General features: G+C 46.0%; 1 protein-coding gene across 3 annotated transcripts in view; it reads right to left on the reverse strand.

Moving 5' to 3' along the window:
• SCYL2 (SCY1 like pseudokinase 2) overlaps nucleotides 1-23,979 on the reverse strand; it is a 1,725,360-nt gene that overhangs the window by 979,809 nt on the left and 721,572 nt on the right. For all 3 annotated transcript variants that reach the window (XM_044087896.1, XM_044087898.1, XM_044087897.1), the window contains exon 6: nucleotides 21,717-21,938. In XM_044087896.1, coding sequence (XP_043943831.1) covers nucleotides 21,717-21,938 — 222 coding nt within the window. The remainder of the gene's footprint in view (nucleotides 1-21,716; nucleotides 21,939-23,979) is intronic.

The following is a 23,979-nucleotide window of genomic DNA, read 5'->3' on the forward strand; positions in this document are numbered from 1 at the left end:
ACCTGTGTTTGCCTGGCTTACCGAGGCCCACCATAGGAATTCCTTTTGTAGGCATGGAATGAGCGGTATGGTTGCCTCTAGGTTGTTGCTGTGCTGAGACCATAGGCTTTTTAGGTACCATTGAAGCTTTCTCATGTGTAGTCTTGCTAATGGAACCAGGAGAATGCAGGATGCCATGTAACCCAGGGCCTGTAGGAATCCCCTTGCAGTCATCTGGCTGAGTTTTGCCAAACCTTTGAAATAATGAGTTAACTTCTCTTGCTTGTCTTCTGTCAGGTAAGCCATTTGAGAGGCTGTGTCTAGATTGGCTCCTAAGAAAGTAATTTGCTGGGATGGCTGAAGTCTTGACTTTTGGAAGTTGACTGTGTATCCCAGAGCCTGTAGCAATTGTATGACATAATTCAAGTTTTTTGTCAAAATCAATTTGTCGTCCACTTGTACGAGGCAGTCGTCCAGGTATGGGTAAATTTGGATCCCCTGGAGCCTGCAATGAGCAATTACTGAAGCCAGGCATTTTGTAAATACTCTGGGCGCAGTAGATAAGCCAAATGGCAATGCTGAGAATTGATAATGCTCTGGCCCTGCAAGAAATCTGAGGTATCTTCTGCAGCTGTGTCTGATAGGGACATGCAGGTATGCCTCCTTGAGGTCCAGAGTAATCAGCCAAGACCCCTTGCCCAGCATGGGAAGGAGTTGCTGTAGAGTCAGCATTCTGAACTTTGGTACTATGAGAAAAGTGTTTAATGCGGACAAATCCAGTATTGGTCTCCATTGAGTTTCTTTTCTTGGAACAAGGAACAGTCTTGAGTAAAACCCCTGGCCTTGTTCTTGTTGTGGAACTCTTTCTATTGCTTTGATCTGAGCAAGCAGAGAAATTTGCTTGATAGCCTCTGCCCTCTGGTTTTGTGGTAGGTTTGGCATGCCTTGTTTTCTTGGTAAGGTATGAAAGTGGAACCTGTAACCTTGGTCTATAATGTCCAAAATCCATTTGTCCTTTGTCAATCTGTGCCAGCTGTCTGAAAACAGAGATAATTTTCCGCCCAAGGGAGCTTCTATTTGCTCCTTGGTCAGCGGAAGTAGAGGAAAGTCATTGAGATTGTCCCTGTGGGGCAGGGGAGACCCGTGTCACTTCTTTGGTTTGCTGGTTGCCATTGCCGTCCCCTGTAAGAACCTCTGTATTGTCCTCTTCCTCGGCCACGCCTGTTTTTACCCCTTTGAAATCTTTCAGGATTAGGAAAGGACCAGTTTTTAGAAGGCCAATTCCTGCTGAATCTGGGTGGCTGAACCTGGAGGAAATCTTTGACCGTCTGAACTGATTTTGCTTTTTCCTCGATGGACTTTAACACATCTTTAGCATTAGTACCAAAAAGCTTGTTCTTTTGCAAAGGTGCATCAAGAAGTTTTGCCTTAACATGATCTGGTAGAGGTTGTTCTTTTAACCATGCATGTCTACGAATGACCGCCCCTGTCATAGCTGCCCTACATGAAGCTTCCAATGCATCATATCCACACTGCAGAAAGTGATTGCTGACTTGCTGAGAATTATGTACAGCTTCCTGCAAAGACTTCCTGTCTAAAGGTTCAGGAGAGGCCAATGTTTTCTGTAAATCATCTAACAGGTAATCCTGATATTGAAACATATGAAAGAGGCAATTCAGAGCTCTCATAGATAAAGTAGTGTAGGTGTAGACCTTTTTCCCCCATCTCTCTAATGACCTAGCTTCCCTGTTGGAAGGCAAGGGATTTTTGGAGGTGGATGCTGAAACCCCTTTAGGTCCCTGAGAAATAGTTTCTAAATCAACAGCATGGGCCCTAAAGAAATGAGAATGTGTTTCTGGGACCCTATAATATCTGTCTGGCTTGGCTGGGGCAGGAGGAAGAGTATCCGGGATAACACTGGAGTCAGAGTATAGGTCATCCAAAACATCAAGCACAGGAGGTATAGCCAGGGGCCTGTGTTGGGGCTTTTTAAGGAAGGTTCGAAGGCGCTTTCTGGAATCAGAATATTCCTGGCCTTGCCACTTAAAATGTTCCCTCATGGTATGCAGAACTTCCCCAAAAGAAATATCCTCAGGAAGGGAGGCCGAGGGGATGGAATCCTCTGCATCCGAGTCCTCATAGGTCTGGAAGGGCTCTTCCTGGCCATCGGAGTGAACAGAGTCCTCAGAATCTTCATCTGAAGGGAAAGGGTCAGAGGGTTCAACCCGGGGCCTCTTATCAGGAGGAGGCTGGGATCCTCTCTCAGGATGGGCCTGTGAACCTCTAATCATGGAAATTAAGTCTGCGGCCATAGTCATGATTTGTGTTTCAGGAGTAGGCTGAGGTAAGGCCTTAGCAGTAAGGTGCTTGGTCTTGCTGGCTGCCTTAGGATGTGTGTAGGCCTTAATAGACATGGCCATAGGAGGCCTAGCAGCTCCACGTGCAGGAGTGACCTTATCTACAGCAATGGTCTCGGGCATTCCTCGGTTTCAGTATCCGGAGGAAAATCTATAACTGGCGTCGGTGTGGCCTCCGGTATCGGAGGTGTCGGTAAAGCGGTGTCTTCGGTTCGGAGCGGTGAAATAACCGTCTCAGGGGGAACCGGAGCACTCGCGGTAGGTTTTGGCGTGGAGTCGGAGGAAGACGCGGGCCGAGGATGTCGGTCCCGGTCTTTTCATTTCTTAGGAGTCTGCGATGTCGGAAGTTCCGACGGCATTGTATAAGCAAATTTATCACCGAAAAAGTCTTCAGCGAACTCCGCCTGGCGCCTAAGAGTGCGCTTATTGAAGCGAGCACAGGCGACACAGGCCGAGACGTCGTGGTCTGGGCCAAGGCAAGGAAGACAGTAAGAGTGGAAATCCTTATGAGGTATTTGTTTACCACAAGACAGACAATTGTTAACTTTTTCAGTAATTTCGGACATCGGCTGAGGCAAGAAAGGTCCCCAACGGGGTACTTAGCTTTTTTGATGACTTCGGATTCGAAGAATACAGGAGCTGACCGACCGGCACTTGCGAACTGCTTCTAATTCGGGCACCGCGCGGCAAGAAAGACTGAAGAAAATGGCGTCGGCTGATGCTTATGTACTCCAGCCATTCTGACGTCGGAGAGAAATGCGACATCAGCCAACGTCGGACCCAGACTTTGGAATCCGGCCGACTGAGGGCTGCCTGAGGCAGGACAACCCATATGTTATGACTGCAGTTGCATTCTTGAAGGACATCCCCTTCAGAAGCCGGTACCTGCACAGCGGTTCCAGACCCATCTGAAGGAGCGATGTCCGAAGGTCCTGCAGCAGATAAAATATTGGGCCTAGTTGGCTCCCCATGGGAGTCCGTGTCGGCCATCGGTTCCGAAGTGGCTGACGACAGGGGCTGCAAAAGCGCCTCACTGACGACCGCCGAACCCAAAGCTGGCTCCGGCTGCAAAGTATCCTGTTTGGACCTCGGAGGCCTATCCTTGTCCTTGCGTTTTTTGTGAATTCCGGTTGTCGGTAAAGTATCCGACAACATCCTATAATTGAACCGTCTACCAAAATAATTCAAGGCCCAATTGTACCTACGCTTAATAGTGCGAGAATTAAACCTGGCACAAAACAGACAGCAAGAAACGTCGTGGTCAGGGCCTAAGCAAGGAAGACAGTAAGAGTGGAAATCTTTATGAGGTATTTGTTTTCCACACGATATACAATTATTAACTTTTTCTGACATCGGAGGAGCAAGAAAAAAGTTTCCCCAACGGGGTACTTAGCTTGAGAAGAGAAGACGATGACTTCGGACCGACGACAATCAAAGCACGTTGTCTGGAATCCGCCAACCAACAACTTGCGAGCTGCTTTCCACCGCACGGCAAGAAAGACTGGAGAAGATGGCGTTGGCTGTCAGCTTTATACCTCTACGTTCTGACGTCAGGGTACTTGCTGGTACAGCCGACGCCGGACCTGGACTTTGGAATTCTGGCCGACCGCTGGGTTCCTGCCGGCAGGATCACCCTACAGTTATGACTGCAACAGTGAAACACGAAGAACATTACAACTGTTAACATTTTCTGACATCGGTCTGGAGCAAGAAAAAAGTTTCCCCAACGGGGTACTTAGCTTTAATAAAGACTTTGGATCTGAAATTCAGTTTTGAAAATCTCAGGAGTCGGCCAACCGGCACTTGCGAACTGCTTTTGCTTCGGGCACTGCGTGGCAAGAAAGACTGAAGAAAATGGCGTCGGCTGCATCTTTTATACTCCTGGCGCACTGACGTCAGGGAAGAGGCAACAACAACAGACGCCGGACCAGGACTTTGGAATTCAGGCCGACTGCGGGTAGCCTGCTAGCAGGATAACCCAAGTGTAATGACTGCAACAGTGAAACACGATGAGCATCAGTGAATCCACTAATTTCTGGATACCCGCAGGTAGATTACATGAGAGGGACTTAGTCAATTCCTTCCTTAAGTCAGTCTGAAAATGTGTCATAACAGTGAGGTAATTTGGTGCTCTAAGTGCAAAAGTCACTAAAGTGCATGTCCATTTCTCACATCTGTCCAAAGCCCTAGATTCGCTATTAGGGGGATGGACAGACACGCTTTCTTTGGAGAGCTCTATCTTGTGGCTGCCACAACAACCTTAGCATCTACTGGGGGACCCTTGCTCCAGTGTGACCTTGTCTTGGAGGTGACAATTTTTTTTCTGGTTTATGTGGCATTGGCCCTATAATTTTAGGTTCCTTCCATGTCCACTGAGAACCTAGGTCTATGAGCTCATCAAAAGATGGTACTATCCAGGAAGTAGCTCTCCCTCATTGAAGTCTCTCTCTTCAGTGAAGGAATCTGATGAAGAGACTAAATGTCTCCTCTTACAAGACCATTTCCTCAGCACCTTCCTCTTGTGGACTTCTGGGGAAGGCTCATAATCAGACAGGGAGCTTGAGTGGCAAGACTCCCCAAAACTGAAGGAAGCTGACTGTCACTGTTGATCAGGATGAGTGGATTTGGCTACAAGATCCATCAAAAGTGGGGATACAACAGAGTATGGTACAGACACCTCTTGTCTGGACTTGGAGAGAACCCTTTCAAAAGCCTCAAACACAGAAGACACAATCAGGGCTGAGGAAGCAACCCTCCAATCTGCAAGACAGAAAAAGGGGGGACACCCATAGTACCAAACTGTCCCAGTATCAAGCAATCAAGAGCAAAGGCACCAACAGTTAGAGACAGATCCAAAAATTTAAGAGTCATCCAAGACCCCTAAGGCTTAAGCTCACAGACTCATCCAGATCAGACTGTGCCAGAGTGAAGAGAGTAAGGGAAACTGTCAAAGTGGATTTCAAAAAGGCTGTCAATTGTGATGAAAGTGCTTTACTGAGAAGACCACTATTCATGGGCTTCAGATTGAAAAGTCAAACTGGAATGGGAGAAACCAGTGGAAAGGAAGTCGGGGCTGTACTTGGAAACCCCAAAGACGCTGGCACCAGGATGACCCCCAGGCAAATCTGAATGCAAAGGAACCTCTGCATCATCCTATCGACATTAGCTTCAGACAGACTCCATGTCAAACAGAAGGACGTAAAGACTGAAACCACCAAATGTGGTCAAGAGGATTACCTCTCCTGCAGGAAAAGGGAGTGAAGCCCGAGACAAATTGGCTCCAGTGAAAAGCATGGAAGAGGAATCAGAAAATTAGATCCATCAAGGTTCAAGATCCAAATGTCTCAGTGTTTTCAATACTAGACTAAAAGACTCCAAGGGATCTGGTGATGATTTCTCTGGGTTTCTCTACCCTTTTCCCTGATTATTTTTCTCTCTCCCTCTTTCTCTCCTTTTCCTTCTCCTTCTCTCTTTGAGGTTAAGCTTCTTCAGGCTTCTTAGTAGAAGAAATATCTAGTGCAGAAGGTGCTGAACCCCCCACTTGGGTGGAAAAATGGCCCTTCAGAATGAGCTTGTCCCAGCAGTCTTGCAATGTTCTGGGACCAAAAAAGGCATATGCCTTACATCTGCATCCAAGGTGTGCAACCCCTAAGCAACAAACACATAGGAAACATGGGACCTGTAGTGGTATTTTGTGGTCGCAGGCCAAACAATTCCTAAACCCAGCAGCCTTGTCTGACATACTGGGGAAGAAAAAGGCAGGATCAACTGTCAGCAAAAAACAGTAAAACAACACAGCCAGCCAACAATACATAAACAGTAACATGACCAAGGAACAATACCACTACCACAATAACTAAAGCATTCAACACTAAGAAAAAAAGCCTTGATAAAAAAACACCCTACACAAAAAGGAAAATTTCCTTTTTCTTAAGGGAACGGACACAAGTCAAAAGGGAACTAAGAAATTTTGTAAAAGCTACAGATGAAAAAAATCTAATGAATTTATACCAAAAAAAAAAAAAACTACTTATTGTATCCAAAACTCAGAGCCTTCAAGGATCGCGTCCTTCTGGATCAAGTGGCAAATGAGGTCGTGGGTACTTTGGGGAACAGAAGAAATTATTGATAGGGAAGGAATCTGAGCCTTGGATCCAAGTTTCTGAAAAAGCAGGGAGGTCAGAACCAGTCGGATTGGATAACCCAAAGGTTGAATCAGGCAAAAACAGACAATAGTAGATCATGTTTTACTGAGTTTTCACAACAGAGTTGCGGGTCCCAACTGACCTCAACAACTAAGCAGATAAAGTACATCTGTAAACGACATAGCCAGGCATGGAAAAATGGAAAAGCACAAGAATAAATTCAGATTACCAAACCTTCACACACACATGACAGAACTTTAACCTACTAATAAAAGAAGGAAAGACGGACTACCCTAGAAAAAAATATAGCAATGTCCTTAAATCCAAAGTTAGTCTGGGAAGTAATAAAAAAATATATCCAGTACTGACTTCCCTTAAAACTACCAAATCACAAACTAAAATGGATGTTGACCTACCACAGCAGTTCAAGGACTTCATCTCAATTCATAATGCAATTTACAATAGCAACAATTCAGACACAAACAATGCAACTTGTCACCTACCAATGATGTCCACCTCTTTTTTTACTTTCCAAGAAATGGCTGCAAAACATTCACGAAATACCTAAAAAGGTTAGGTAAAAATTTTAAACCAGCTCCTCCTGCACTGCACCCTTCTTTTCTAAACCTTTTAGCCAATCTAGTAGCAAAACTTCTTGTCCACATACTTAATCTTTCATTAACCTCTGGTTTAGTGCCCTCCTTACATACACTCCCCTAGTTCCGCTACCAAAAATACCATCTCCTACTCAACTCAAGAACTGCAACCTCATAGCTATCATCCACCCAACAAAAACGCACACAAAAAAACACATCAGAAACACACCATCCAGTACATATTAGCTGGCATTAAAATGGACATCAAACTATAATCACAACATTTCTATCAAAAATGGTGACCACATCTCTTTCACAGGTAACTTCAACTAGAGTATGTAAGGTTGTGTAATGTAACTAATACTACTATTGCTTTTTATAAATGACATCAAACTCAAAATCTCTCCTGAAGCTACAGCTCTATGGCTATGATAACAATATTGCACAACGTAGCACTCTCAACAAAGTCAGTTGAATTTCAACACCAAAAAGAGATATACATAATCTGTAAATGTTCCACTGAAAAACATTCACCTTAACTCTATAAAAAAAAAAAAAAAAAAAAGTTAGCTATCATGCTTTTCAGTACCCCATAAAAGTTTGAAGACAGCAGCTCCACTACAATCCTAGACCTAGGAAAGAACAAAGTAAACCAGGTCCAAAGTTACTCTTACCTCTCCTGTATCTAAACTCGACACTTGCGTTCACCCTGACAACGTACTCAATCAACTGAAACCCTGCTCACCCTACGCTAAAGGCAGAGCATCTCTTGATAAGGTTATCAATACTGACATATGGACTATCCCTTATACCTTTTAATTCCACCAACACCACCTGTTTATTCTAAATCATCTCATAATAAAACCTAACAATCTAACATCTGTCTCCAAAGTCTGAAAACCATTGCAATGTGCTCTGGAAAGTTAAATTACTCCCTGTCACCATTAGAGCCACCCCCCCTACTATGCTCCCTCACCTTCACATTTGCACACTGCAAATACTTCCTATGCCTTAATGATAAACTTCAGCTAAAAGCACAAATTAACTGCCTAAAAAACATTGGCAACTCAATTATTACTGCTAAGCGGCAATTCATAGAAAACATTTGGGGAAAGTGCTATTACAAACCAACTTTTTCCAAATGAAACCTACTCATTACACTCAAAACTGACACCAGCTACACTGACTTCAGAAACAAAGCTTACAATTCACTTAAATTAACAAATAAGAAGTTATGTACTCACCATAACGTTCCATCTGAGTAGATAAACTTCCTTTGTCAGCAACCTGTGGGTATCGGATCCGAGCCGGCAGTTTTCAACAGCTTGGATCCGAGCTCCTAGCTCCTCCCTCTACCCATAAACCCCTGCCAACCTTGACTGACCTTAGATCAAGTTTGCCCCCAAGCAGCAACTGCTACAGATTTACCAATTTTAAATGTCATCTCTAAAGACAGCAAAAGTGAATAATCGAAGGTCAGGGGAAGGAGGGGGATGGTTGCTGACAAATGAAGTTTATCTACTCAGATGGAACGTTATGGTGAGTACATAACTTCTTAATCTGAAGTAGTTAACTTAGTTTGTGCAGCAACCTGTGGGACAGAGTTCCCCAGCTACCTGAATCTTGGGCGGCCATCATGGAAGGATTTCCGGAGCACTGCAGAGCCAAAGGATGCTCTCCCTCTGGAGATAATATCCAGTTTATAATGGTTGATAAAGGTATGAGATGAGGCCCAAGTGGCGGCTGAACAAATATCATCTAAAGGTACCCTGGATCTAAAAGCAGCAGAGGTAGACATAGATCGGGTAGAGTGGGCACAGACTCCTTGAGGCGCGGGCCTACCAGAACTTTCATAAGCCAAAAGAATACATTGCGAGATCCATCGAGACAACGTAACTTTGGATACCGATTTACCCAAATTCTTTTTGGCAAAGGAGATGAACAACTGGTCGGATTGCCTATGACCAGATGTTCTGTGAATATAGAATCGAAGCTGTCTATAATACATCCAACGAGTGTAATTTGTATTCTCCTTTGTTGTGATAGTTGGGAAAGAAGACTGGTAGATTAATGGACTGGTTGATATTAGATTCAGAAGCAACCTTAGGGAGAAAGGAGGGATTGGTCCTGAGGTAGACTCTATCCTTGTGGAAGGTTAGATACGGGGGTTTGACACAAAGGGCCTGAATTTCAGAAACTCTCCTGGCAGAGGTGATGGCGACGAGAAAGGCCGTCTTCCAAGACAAATACTTGAGTTCCACTGAAGCTGCAGGCTCAAAGGGGGGAGCTGTCAAAGTCTGAAGCACTAACGACAAATCCCACGGAGGTACCCCTTCCTTTACTGGAGGTCTGAGCAGGAAGGTGCCCTTCAGGAAGGTCTTGCACAGCTTTGAAGTGATCAAGGGACGGAGATCATGTCTGACATGGTAGTGAGAGATAGCTGCTAGTTGAACCTTGACAGTGGAACAGCTAGCTCCCTGGTGAAATAATCCTAATAAGAAGTCTAGCACCGCAGGTAAAGGAGCTGTGAAGGGATCCAAGTTTTGACGTTCTGCCCAGATAGAGAAACGTCTCCATTTGCTACTGTAAACCTTCCTAGTAGAAGGCTTGTGGGCTGCAACTAGAATAGCTTTGACTGGGGAAGAGATGCCGGGAGTCCTGGCTAGGAGTGGAACTGGAGCAGCCAAGCTGTGAGCTTGAGGCTGTCCAGGTTCGGGGTCGGGAGACCCAGAGGGTGGGAGATCAGATCCAGGAGGGGATCTAGAATCCAAGGAGGATTCACCAGATGAGACCAAAGGTAAGGAAACCAGGTTTGACGAGGCCAGAATGGGGCAATGAGGATAATCCTGCTCCCCAACTGACTGGCTTTCTGTAGAAACTTTAGCATCAGGGGGAGAGGTGGATAAGCATAAAGCAGACTGGGAGGCCAAACATGATTCCCCGACTTGGGGAATTAAAGCGAAATAGCTGTTGCATTTGGTGTTTGAGGGAGAGGCAAAAAGATCGCAACAGGGCTGCCCCCATTTGGCAAAAATCGGATTTGCTATGTGCGGATTGAGAGACCACTCGTAAGGGGAAAGGATGGTGCGACTGAGTTTGTCCACCAGGATGTTGGAACGTCCCAGAATGTGCATTGCAATGAGAAAACGGTTGGTCGAGATCGCCCATTCCCACACTCTCATGGCCTCTCAACAGAGCGGGTAAAGCCTGGTTCCCCCTTGTTTGTTGATGTACCAGACAACTGACATGTTGTCCGTCTGGATCGCAATTGTCCCTAGAGGAAGAAGGTCCTGAAGTGCTTGCAACATTAACAGCACTGCCCTCATCTCTAGGACACTGATATGCAAAGAGGTCTCCGTATTGTTCCACGTGCCTTGGACAGTCCTGCCCGAAGAGTGCCCCCCCCCCCAAGGCGAGAGGCATCCGTGGTCGCTGTGGCCAGGGGAGGGGCCATAGAGAAAGGGCGTCCCGTGTGGAGATCCGGAGATTGCAGCCACCACACGAGAGCCCTCTTGCAAGCCCTGCTGATGGAAATGGGATGACTCAGAGGGTAGTGAAGAAAAGACCACTGGACTTGGAGGGTCCACTGTAAGACCCTCATGTTTAGACGTGCTATAGGTAACAAGTTGATTGTCGCTGCCATTGAGCCTAGAGCCCTCAGGACCAACTCTGCCGGAGGAGATGAAGATAGAAGGATGGCCCGCACATGAAACCTCAGGGTTCGAAGTCTCCCTGGGGTTAAGAAGGCTACAAGATTGATTGTGTTTAACCTGGCCCCGATGAAATCTATGACTCGGGTCGGGGTGAGAGCAGATTTGTCTATATTTATTGTGATCCCTAGCCAGGGAGCAAGGCGAAGAAAATAATCCCTGGCTGTACAGAGTAGATGCCTTGTCGAGGCGGTCAGGAGCCGGTCGTCCAGGTACGGAAAAACCTGTATTCCCTGGAGCCTCAGGTGGGCTGCTATCACTGCTAACACTTTGGTAAACACCTTGGAGGCTGAGATGAGACCAAAGGGGAGAGCCCTGAATTGGTAATGACTGGCCCCTAGCCGGAAGCGGAGAAACCTGGATCATCTGTCCATTAGAATATGATAGTACGCATCCTTGAGGTCTATCGAGCACATCCAATCATTCTTCTGTAATAGGGGGAGAGAGAATAGATTGAAGAGTGACCATCCGGAACTTTTCTTTGGTTACTGAAATGTTCAAAAGGGAGAGATCGAGGATTGGTCTTAAGTCCCCCGTCTTTTTTGGCACCAAAAAGAACCTGGAGTAAAAACCTGATCAGAGCTGGTCTGGGGAGACGTGTTGGATGGCTCTTTTTTCTAGGAGCTGCCGGATTTCTGCAGCTGCGACCTTCCTCTGATCGGGTGGGACATCGGGGAGGTGTTTGGGGAAGAGAAGAGGGCAAGAGAAGGGGATCTGGTAACCTCTGGATATGATGCAAATCACCCAGCGGTCTGTCATGATGGACACCCAAGCTGCCAGGTGCCTCGAGAAACGCCCCCCCGACTGCCTCCAGAGTGGAGTAGTCAGGCAACCCTTCAGGGCTGATGCATGGGCCGGTCAGAGAAAGGTTCTCTGGACCCAAAGTTCTTCGGGCCCCCTCTGCCTCTAAGGTGGCATCCTCCCTGTCCTCCTCTTCCGTGGAAGGACTGGGGGTCCGGAGCGGACTGGGACTGTTGTGACTTTCGGAACCACATCTTCTTCTGTCCCTTTTGGTTCTTGGAGAAGGACCTCTGGGGAGCAGAGAAGCGGACTCCGACGGCAGACAACGTCTTCCCATCCTTTTCGCTATGGACCAAGGTGTCGCGAACAGTCTTCCCAAATAGGACAGAACCATCAAAAGGGGCATTTGCGAAAGACGCCTTGAAAGGTTCCGCGAAATCACAATGCCGGAGCCAGGCCTGACACCCCACGATGAGACCTGCTCTGCTGGCTCTAGCGGCTCCTTCCGTGGCATGGGATAGTAGCCACATAGAGGTATTGGAAATGGACCCAAGAGTGGCCATACGGGTGGAGTACAACTGTTTGTCCTCCGCCGACATGGACTCCGGGGGCGATGCAGCGTATTCCTTAAGATCCCGCTGCAGCCGAATAACGTGTGCCATGTAGTTCAGTGACCTCACCGAGAAGGACGCTGAACTAAACACCCGCTTCCCTAAGTGGTCCATCGCTCGGGACTCCTTGCCCGAGGGGTGGACAGAGGGGCTCTCCTGAGCTAGTTCCCTCTTAGCGGCCGCCGCCATCAACATGGCATCTACGGGGTACCCTTGCTCCAATGGGGCCTCTCGGCAGGGGGACTGAGGATCCTGTCAGGGCGCTTCAGGACTGGCGCCTCAGTGTCCGGCTCCTTCCACGCCCTGGTGGTAATCAGGTCCATCAGGGGGTCGGCCGGAGGGGACACCCAAGAGGTAGAAGGACCTGCTTCAAATGCCTCCAGGAACACTGCTTCGTCCGAGGTCGGCTTTGGGGCAGACCACCTCCCTCTGATCCTGAGCATTTCCATGATGTCCCCAATGGGGACATCCTCAGGGGGTGACCTTGGGGAGCCTTCCCCCTCCTCCAAATCCATGTCTTCGGTCAAGGACTCAGGGGAGTCCAAACGCCTCCTCTTGCACTTCCGCTTGTGGGGAATCTCCTCGGGGGGGGGGGCTGTCCGAGGAGGCCTCACCAGCAACATCCTGTTACAATGGAACGACCTGGGACACTGAAGCAGGCTGTCCCTGGGGCCAGGTGATGGAAGTCAGACACAACAGAGAAGAAGTGCGGGGAGGAGCTGTGGCAAGGACCGGGGACCTGGAAGCAGTCGACAGAGACCTCTCCACCACGTCGAACACCGAGGGAGAGCCGCTCTCTCTGGGATCCGAGAGCGGGCCCTCAATCGGATCCGACAGGCGGATCGGGGCCGGCGCCGAAGCAATCGGATCAAGGATCAAAGACAGCCTAGTATGCTCCGACCTGGTCGGCGCCAAAGGCATACTGAAACCCTTGGATCCGAAGCTCAGCCCTCGGCTCCAAGAGCTCAGATCCGACAAAAACGGACAAGACAGGCTCGAGGGAAGAGTCGGCGCCGGAGCACCCAAGACTGTCGGTGCCGACCCACCCCCGGTTCCAAGGCTGCCTGGCTCCAAAGGCTCCGAACCCGGGAAGCGGGACGGAGAAGAAGCTATCGGGGCAAAGAAAGGGGTTGAGCTCCCACCCCGGAGGGGGGAAAGGCAGGAGCACTCCCATCTGCAGTTGGGCCTGGAGGAATCTTCGCATCATTCGGTCCAAATCTGCGTCGGAAAGGCTGCGAGTAGATCTCAATGAGGCCACCAAGGCGGGATGTGAGTGCCGCCTCTATGACCTCGAAGGAGATCGGGTTTCCTCCTCCTCAGGGCCCGGTGAAAAACAGGGGGAACGGATCCAAGAAGGAGGAGACTGGGAAGCCCTGGAGGGAGAAAACCACTTAGCCGGGGGAGTAGAAACAGTGGCCTCGGCCCTCCGCTTGTGGTGCTTCTCCCTTCTCTTGTCTTTCCTGGCCTCCCTCTCCTCCGGGCCTACAGTGGGAGGTTGAGTCCCGGCCGGGGGGAGAGAGGCAGGAGTGGCCGCTGTTGAAGCCGCGGTGGTAGCCACGGAAGGACTGGAGGCCGAAGCCGAATCTGGGGGCAAAAGACCCGCCAGGATCAGCTTGGATCTCCGGTCCTTAAGTGCCCTGGGGTTGAACGCCGCGCAGATGGAACACCCAGAGGTAAGGTGTCCAACCCCAAGGCACAGAACACACCGAGTGTGGCCATCAGCCGGTGAAAGCTTGTTGTCACACTCGGTGCACTTGGAAAAGATGGGTTTTGGGGCCTCCGACATTTTAAACTAAGTAGGACACACACGCTAGGCCCCAACACAAACCCTAACGAACCAGCGAGGGAGAGGGAGGGAAAAAAATTATAACTAAAGAGTAGTTTAAACTAAGGTAAACAGGTAAAGGGTCTAAACACACAGCACTCAAACTAAAGATGAACAAAAAAAACAGAAACATTTTCTAACTTTCTCACAAGAAATGCCCTGAGCACGGCGCTCAAAAATCCAGCTGCTGTCAACAAGTGCGGCAAACTAAATCTGAGGTCAGTCTGGGTTGGCAGGGGTTTATGGGTACAGGGAGGAGCTCGGTTCTAAGCTGTTGAAAACTGCCGGCTCGGATCCGAAGTCGGATCCGATACCCACAGGTTGCTGCACAAATGAAGTTAACTACTTCAGATTATAAGTTACAGTGACAGCCAACACCGCTCAATGCATGTCAACTAATACGTGATCAACAATGCTGTCCTAAATTAACTATAGCCGCCCTCTATACTGTTTACGTACAGACTATCTGTAAATATACAAACGTATATTAACTATAATTACGCACATTTGCATTTGACCATCTCATGCCTTTTAAACAGTATAATAATGATAATAATAAAAATAGTAATGTATGAAATCTATTGTCAAGTACCAAAATCCATACAATTCAAGATTTTCAAAAATGTAAATAACTACTTCTCTCTCTGATCCGTATACTGTCATCCACTGGAAAAAAACACTTCTAAGCCTCTCATATAAGAGTTTTGATTAAGTTTCTTTGTAAGAGCTTTACAAGTTTTATTTGACTTGTCTATTCAATGATCAGGCTATGTAAACACTTTACACTTCGGAATGTCTTGTGAAAACTACAATGTAATAAGCACATAACTTGTTTGCAGACTTGGCCTATAACAACTATGACACGGCTCAAGGCTTACAATGGTCTTAAGATCATCCCAGCTACTCAGTTAACAAATGTAAAATAAAATAATTAAATTAAATACATGGCACTGATGACATTACTTCCTTTGTTTGAAATGACTTAGAATATTTTACAAATTTCCTGTATGTCACTTTGTTTACTAACCCGTCAGCCTAACTAATGAATAAAGCAGCATGGTCTGGAAAGTCTACCTATAGTAAGAAAGTTCAGGAACAACCTCCAATATAGGTACCACAACTTGTACATACTTATGTGTATTCAAAGCAACCAAGCAAGCAAAAAACAATGTTATGTACTCACCATAACGTTACATGCGAGTTGTCCATCTCGTCTTCATTCTATATTGATGGTTTGGAACCAATCCTCAGTTTCCAACTCGGCCGCTTACTAAAGCTCGAGATCTCAAACTAGCTCATGGCTCCATCCCTATCCAATGATGCTGCAGTGCCTTCCTCAGATCTTGTTTGTTGATGAAATTTATGTCACTATCTATAGAAATACATATCTACAATATACACAAACCTGGCCAAGGATCAAAGGTTTTACAAGGGACGGTAGGTCTTCTAGATCCTCCAGGAGTTAACAAGGCAAGGGGTTGGAGGGAGAATGAAGATGAGATGGACAACTCACATGGAATGTTATGGTGAGTACATAACGTCTTTATGTGAAGTTGTCCTATCTCGGTCTTCATTCTATACTGATGGGACAGCGTCCCTAGCATCATCTTTCCTGGATGGCTCACGGGAGAATATTCTTCAGTACTGTAGAACCAAAACGGGCCCTATCCCTGAAGGCCAAGTCTACTTTGTAATGAGTGATAAGGTGTGAGGTCTTGCCGAAGTTGCTGCAGCACAGATGGTATGAATTGGTAACCTCGCTTTAAAGGCCTGAGAGGTTGACACAGATCTGGTAGAATGCACCTTAGCTTTATTTAACAACTGTTGGTCTGCTGACTGGTAAATAAATTAAATACATTCTGACAACCATCTGGATAAAGTTTTTTTGTTACTGCTGGACCTTTTTTGTTTTCTGAAAAAGAGACAAAGTGTTGATCAGATTTTCTATGTGGTTTTGTTCTATGTAAATAGAAGCGTAACGGTCTATGCACATCAAGCTGGTGAAGCATGTATTCTGCCTTATTGCCATATTTGGGGAAGAAAACTGGTAGATCTATAGACTGATTCAGATTGAACTCCGAACATACTTTTGGTAAAAAGGAAGGGTTTGTGCATAATGAAACCCTATCATTATGGAATACTATGTACGGAGGTTTGACTGTCAAAGCTAGCAACTCTGAAACCCTTCTAGCAGATGCAATTGCTACCAGAAAAACAGTATTCCAGGACAAAAATTTTAAGGTGCAAGATGATGCTGGTTCAAAGGCTGGTAAAATTATGCAGAAAAGAACAAGATTAAGATTCCACGGTGGAAGAGGTGGTCTTAGCAAATTGGTGCCCCTCAAGAAGGCTTTTGACATTTTATGAGACATAATATTAATAACCATCATTCCCGATATGAAAATTGGATATTGCTGCCAGTTGAACTCGAATAGTTGCTGCAGCCACTCCCTCATTAAAAAGCTTAGGCAGAAATTCCAGAATGAAAGCTAAGGGGTGCTGAATAACGGTCAATGAAGTGTTGTGAAGCCCAAATTGAGAACCTTTTCCATTTACTGTGGTACAGTTTTCTCACAGAAACCTTATGAGAAGAAATTAATATGTGCCGGACATCTGGGGTGAAATTGTGTAGCCTGACTATATTGGGAATTGAAGCAGCCGCACTGTCAATGTTAGTGAGTGAAGAGATGGATGAAGAGTCCCCGATGAATGTGTTAGGAGGTCTGGTACTGGGTCCAGAATCCAAGACTCCTCCAGAAGATGAGGCTTCAAGAAGGGGAACCATATCTGACGAGCCCAGAATGGGGCTATTAAAATCAAGGTCCTTCCCAGCCTACTGGCTTTCTGAAGAACTTTGGGTATTAGAGGAAAGGGAGGAAGTCCGTAAAGCATTCCCAGGGGCCAATCATGTACTAGTGCATCCCTGGGGGCTCCCCCAGATGGGGGATCAGGGCAAAGTAGCTGGTGCATTTTGCATTTGTGGCTGTGGTGAATAGATCGCAGCAAGGCTGGCCCCATTACTTCTTTCTTCAGGGACCGCTCGTGTGGCATCAGAATGGCTCTGCTTAGTTTGTCCGCTATCACTCTGGATTTCCCTGGGATGTGTGTTGCTATTAGAAAATGCTGAGAAGATGTTGTCCACTGCCATACTCTCAGGGCCACTCAACAGAGTGTGTAGGATCTGGTTTCCTCCTTGTTTGTTTATGTACCACACTACTGACATATTATCTGTTTGTATTACAATTGTACCCATTGGAAGAGAGTCCTGGAATGCTTGCAACGCCATCAGTACTGCTCTCATTTCCAGTACATTGATATGCAAGTGAGCCTCATGGTCTTGCCAAGTGCCTTGGGCTGTTCTTCCCTGATAATGTCCCCCCCCACACTATCTGGGAAACGTCCATGGTCACTGTGCTAACGGAATAGGGGAAGAGATGATTGACCCATCGTTTCCTGGTCAGAGTGAAGCCACCAACAAAGGTTTTTCCTGCAGGTTTCCATCAGAGTTATGAAATGGAACATAGGTAGCTGTTGCATGGACCATTGAGTGAATAGCATCCACTGGAGGATTCTCATGTGTAATCTCGCTAGGTGAATTACCATTATTGCTGCTATCATGCCCAATACTTTTAGGACTGTCCTTGCCTGAACTTTGGTCTTGTAGAGGAGGTCCTGGATTTGGAAACAAAGATTTTGAACTCTGTCTGATAGCAACTTGACTATCATGCTTTTTGTATCTATTTCTATGCCTATAAAGACGACAAGTTGTGATGGCAATAAGGCAGATTTTTTGGAGTTTACTGAAATCCCTAGCTGAGCACATAGCTTCAGGGTAGTGTCTCTTGCCTGAATCAGTAGGTGCTTGGTGGTGGCGGTTAGGAGTCAGTCGTCTAGATAAGGAAACACCCGGAATCCAAGATGCCTCAGGTGAGCCATAACTACTGCCATACATTTGAACACCCTGGGGGCTGTAGTTTGACCTAAGGGCAGACTTTGAAACTGAAAATGAGTGGTTCTCAGCCAAAAGCGCAGATGGCCTGTCCATTCTTATATCATAGTATGCATCCTGGAGGTCTACTGAGCACATCCAATTGTCTTTCCCTAAAAAGGGAAGAATTGACTGTAGTGTGACCATCCGGAATTGTGTTGTTTTTACTGATTTGTTTAATCTGCTGAGATCCAGTATGGGTCTCCAGTCCCCTGTCTTTTTCAGAACTAAAAAGAACATTGAGTAAGTTCCGGATCCTATCTGGTCTGCGGGGACGGATTGGATGACTCTTTTTTGAAGCAACTTTTGAACTTCTAATGGTGCTTGTTCCCTGTGACTGGAAGAAACATCCAGAATTTTCTTTATCTATGGAGATGGCATGGAAAAGGGGATTGTGTAACCTCTGGATATGATACTTAGCACCCACTTGTCTTTCATTATGTTCAGCCAGGCTTGTGGGTGCAAAGATAAGCATCCCCCGACTGCCTCCAGAGAGGGACAGTCGGGCCTCCTTTCAGGACTGCTGATGGGGCTTGCTGAAGAAGGATCCTCGGTTGTCCTGGTTCTGTGGACTTCCTCTGCCGCGTGGGTGGCGTCTTCTGTTATTACCTCCTCCTCTGCCCCTGGAGGAAGGTTCACCTTGTGTGTCCTGAAATGCCCTCTGGGTTTTACAGAACAACATTTTTCCACCTTTTTGACCCTTGGGATAGGGTCTAGAAGGCGTGGAAAAACAGACTCCGACAGCAGACAGAGTCTTTCATTCTTGTTCACGCCAGGTAAGCGTTTCCTTGACTTTAGGCCTCAACAAGAACGAGCCATCAAATGGAGTACTGCCTAAGGATGACTTGAAAGGTTCAGCAAAATTGCACAAGCACATCCAGGAATGTCTCCTTAGGGCAAATCCGGAACCCGCTGACCTCCTCACGCCATCAGCTGCATAAGAAATGAGCCTCACGGATGAGTTAACAACTGAATTAAGGGTGGCAAGCTGGGAAAATACCTTATCTGCTACCCCCACAGCTACTGTACCCTGCAGAGTATCTCCAAGCTCTAGATCATCTCTCTGAAGTCTTGTAAAATGTATAAGGTAATTCAGAGACCTTAAGGTGAAGGCCACTGAAGAAAATGTGCTTTCCGTACCTGTCCATTGTCCGCGACTCCTTATTTGGGGGATGGACAAATGTGGAAGTCTCGTATGGCTCCTTCTTTGTGACTGCTGCCACCACCATAGCATCTACATGAACTCCTTTGGTTAAGAAGGTTTTGTCATCTGGGGCAGTGATAAATTGGTTAGGCCTCTGAGGGACAGGCTCTACTGTATCTGGAGACTCCCATGCCTTTTGACAAACTAAGTCTATTAGTTCATCAAAAGGCGGGGACACCCAGGTGGCTGAAGGTCGAGACCCGAAAGCCTTAAGGTACACGGACTCATCAGAAGGGGTAATGGGCTTCCAGCTGCCTCTTTGTTTAAGGATTTCCAAGATATCCGCAAAGTATAAATCCTCAGAGGGCGAACGTTGGGACCCTTAAGACTCCTCGAGGTCTGTGTCCTACGTGAATGACTCATCCTGGGAGTCTACATGCTTCCTCTTACAAGACTTCTTCCGGGAAACCTCTTCGGTGGGACATTCCGGAGAGGTTTTGAAAGATAAGGTCTCACCAAATGGGGTGTTCTGAGGCTTAGGGTCTCTCTGCTACTGAAGAATCGAATGTGTAGAGGTAGATACCGGTGTTTTCTGGGATGGAGCACTTGGTTCCAACAGTGATGATGTCCATGGGGACTAGGCTCTCCCCTCATGGCTGCGACGGCCCCCTTCCCATGGTCCGTGGCAGTCTCCAGTTCCAAGGAATTTGAGGATTCCCCCATTACCATGGCAGTTGGCTCCAAAGCTAAGGTAGGAGCCAAGGCACCAAGAGATAAAGTCAGAGCTGAAAGAGTCTCTGCCTATCCCCCCGACCAGTGAGTGTCGGCTCCTAGGTACTTCAGAAGGCTCCGAGGTAAGTCAGAGTGATAGGAGTCAAAGAAGCTTTAACAGTTCTCGGCTCCGTCGGTTCCATCACTATTGGTGCCAAGCATTCCAGCTCCGAAACCCGTACTGGGGTCAGAGGAGGACTGGAAGATAAGGGAACAGGCACCGTCGGTTCCGAACTCACTTGAGTCAGTTCCAACAATTTGGCAAGTGCCGGTGTCTTGAGTAACCTCTGCACCACCCGATCCACATCGAAATCAGATAAGCTCCTGGAGGATCTGGAAGATGGAGCAGATGCTATCAACTGAAGTATCGGAGACCGGCTCCAAAGCAGGTGAGACGACTGTAACTGTTGTCGGTTCAGGTACACATGGAGGCGAGACAGTAGGTCTACCATGATTAGGCTTTTTCGAGGTTGTCTGATGTCATGTTTAGTCGATGGCTCTGATGATGAAGTAGAAGTATATGGAGATGACCTTTTTGTGGACTGACCATGAGATTCAGGAGGACTTCGAGCCTTGTCCAAGGCTTCCTCAAAAGAAGACATAAGTAACTCTCTCAAAATAAGTTTGTTTTTACACTCCTGTAAAACTCTCAAGCTAAAAGAATGACAAACAGAGCATGTCTCCGATAAATGGATCGCCCCTAAACAATAAACACACTCAGTTGATGACGGACATTTTTTGGGAACAATTAGGACATTTCTTGCAACCAGATGGTTTCACCTCTTTTTGTTTTGACATCATGCAATTTAGTAACACATTAACATGCACTGAAATTCTCCCTCTAACTTAAACGGAATTCAAGCAAAAGGCTTTCTAATTTAAATGGGCCTTAAAGATAGAAAGAACACACTCAGAACGATTGAATAATATTTCTAGGCAACAATAAAACCAGTTACCAGGGATCAGTTTTAAATATAGAAAACAAACAGTTATTCTGACTAAACCTTTATGTCTAACACTGCAAACAGGAATTTTGGGGATAGGGATTATATAAAGCCTAAATACAACAGCCCTCAAAAAACACACATATAGAGAACTACAAAACTTTAAATTTAGTCTATACAGATTATTTAACTTAACAACTTCCTTATTTTTAGAATATAACTATTTGTAATAAACAAAAAACTAGTCGAGAATATCAACTCAGTTATAAAGATACGGCCTAAATACAATGGTCTGAAGCAATACAAACCACACACTAACTAATCTAATATACTATAAGAATTCTCAAAAAACACTACATTAAAGAAGGAAATTTAGCCTTTACAGCTAACTAGTAAATTTATCAAGAAGAAAAAACAAGTTTCTACAAAGCCAGAGCTAGCTCACAGATCCGATCTGTTTCGGTGGCAAACAAGATGGGAAAAACACTTTAGCATCATGAGATAAGGATGGAGCCCACAAGTTAGTTTGAGATCTCGAGCTTTAGTAAGCAGCCGAGTCAGAACAGAGGATCGGTTCCGAACCCATCAGTACAGAATAAAGACGAGATAGACAATTTCACCTCATGTAACAGCTATATATACATCATCAAATTTCTTCAAAGAATACTGTGTAGGACTCTATTTCTGCTTACCTGGCTCATAAGGGCAAAAGTGTCTATTCCAATATGTTGGTCACAGCAGATGAAATGGACCTGAAAATAACTCGGAATTTCACCGTATATAATTCTGAGTAATCAGTCACAAAAATGAGCTATTATTAGTTTCTTCCATAAAACACTACCACGTTATAAATGGCAACTCTGCTGATGTACCAAGTGAGTAAATACAAAGGCAATATGAAATACCTGGTCCAGCTGTCTACTGAAACTCTTGAAGACGTCTTGTTTGTTTACTGCAAAGATTGGTCTTCCATCGTTAAACAATGCATAAAAAATGCATCCCAGAGAGTACATGTCACTAGCTGTGTCACAGGTCACAGACAGAATGTATTCTGGTGCTAGATAGTCTGGATTAGGCTGACAGTAAAGAGGTGCATTTGGGTCCCACTCCTTACATGTGTATTTTGGCTACAAAACATAATGGCAGAGAAAAGGAACATTACTGGAAAAGGAATAATCTTCACCAAAGTACAATCACAACACAAGTATTTCATGGTAGAAGCAATGCTGAACATGCACTGTACTATATCAAATAATCTAAGGACATCATGACTTCTGACCAAAAGAAATGCATAATGCTCGTAATATACATCAAACTAACAACTACTATCTGCTGAACTGTAACCAATACAACCACCTGTATCTAAGAAAGAAAGTTTTACGATGCTTTAGTTTTCCCTGTGAGTCAACTACTTTTAAATATTTCAGAATTAAAATCTAAAACTAGTAAAAAGTACAGTTTTGTAGCTACCATAAATGTAGATGTTCGAGTGCTAATACAGCTGCAGTCATAACAGATGGGTTATCCTGCCGTCAGGCGGGTCCTCGGTCGGCCAAATTCCAAAGTCTAGGTCCGGCGTCGGTTGTCGTCGCTTCTTCCCTGACGTCAGTGTGGCAGGGGTATAAAAGAACCAGCCGACGCCATCTTCTTCAGTTTTTCTTGCCCCAGATGTCAGGTGCCCCCAGAAGGAAGGCAAAACATAAACTTATGTAATAATGCAATGTAAAATAATCAAAAAACAGTAGTTGCAAGCAAATACACCATAAAAGAATACCCCAATCAGGTTGTATGAGAAGTTGTTTGTCATAAGGCCTGTCCCAAGAGGGGATGGAGGGAGGGAAACCTGGACTGCAGCTGTATTAGCACTCGAACATCTACATTTATGGTAGGTACAAAACTGTACTATGTTCATCGTGCATACAGCTGCAGTCATAACAGATGGGTAGAATCCCAAAGCTAAAAATGGGTGGCAGGCAGTAAGTGGAACTAGGAGGAGCAAGGATGCCCTGCAAGTCTGCTGTGGCAAAGCCTGCTCTAGATTTAGAGTAAAGTGGAAGGTGATAGTGCTTGGAGAAAGTGTGCACAGAACTCCAAGTGGCTGCTTCCAAAATGTCCTTGGTAGGAACTCCCCTGAGGAAAGCTGCAGAGGTAGCTGTGGCCCTTGTGGAGTGGGATCTGATGCTTGAAGGCACAGTTTTTCCATGAAATGGGTAACAAAAGCGTATGCAGTGGGCTGTCCATTTTGAGATTGTCTGTTTGGAGATAGCCTTTCCTTGAGCACCTGTAGCGTAGGACACAAAGAGCTGCTTGGATTTTCTGAATGGCTTTGTCCTGTCCAAATAACGAAGTTGTCTGTGAATGTCCAAGGAATGTAGTAGTCTTTCCCCTTTGTTTTGCGGGTTAGGATAAAAGGTAGGTAAGTGGATAGTCTGATTCAAGGCTACACTGGATACTACCTTTGGCATAAAGTAAGGGTTGGTTCGTAAGGAAACTCTGTCCTGATGGAAAATGATGAAAGGTTGCACAGCCATGAGGGCCTGTAGTTCCGAAACCCTGTGTGCTGAGGTGATAGCCAGAAGGAAGGCTGTTTTCCATGACAAATATTGCAGTTCTGTTGAAGCAGATGGCTCAAATGGAGGCAGGGTCAGTTTTTCCAAAATGAAGTTGAGGTCCCAAGCAGGTACTGGTGGTTTCCTTGGGGGTTTTATATTCTTAGCCCCTCTGAGGAACTGTCTTAAGAGAGGATGAGAGAATAAAGGAGGATCTGTGTTGTATTGTGCAGAAATGGCTGAAGCATGGATCTTGATGGAGAAGGAAAGTCCACTGTTTAACATTCTCAGCTAGGTACTGTAATATGCGAGGCAAATTTATTACCCAAGGATTCTGGCCCTTTTTCTGATTCCAGGCACAAAACCGTTTCCATTTGGCAGAGTAGGCTTTTCTAATAGAAGGTCTTCTGGCCTCCAAGATGACATCCTGCACCTCCTTGGAGAGGAGGGTCTGTTGGGAAATCAAGGGATTCTCCATGCGGCTAGATTGAGGGTTTTCAGCTGACTGAAAAGTTTTGAAGTTGTGCTGGGACAACAGAAGAGACACTAGAGGCAGGATCCATGGTGGGGAATGCGTCAGGCTCTTCAGGAGTGGATACCAGTGTTGTCTTGGCCAGTC

This window comes from Protopterus annectens, chromosome 11.part0 (assembly GCF_019279795.1).
Source record: "Protopterus annectens isolate FY-2018-M chromosome 11.part0, PAN1.0, whole genome shotgun sequence".
Lineage (NCBI taxonomy): Eukaryota > Metazoa > Chordata > Ceratodontiformes > Protopteridae > Protopterus > Protopterus annectens.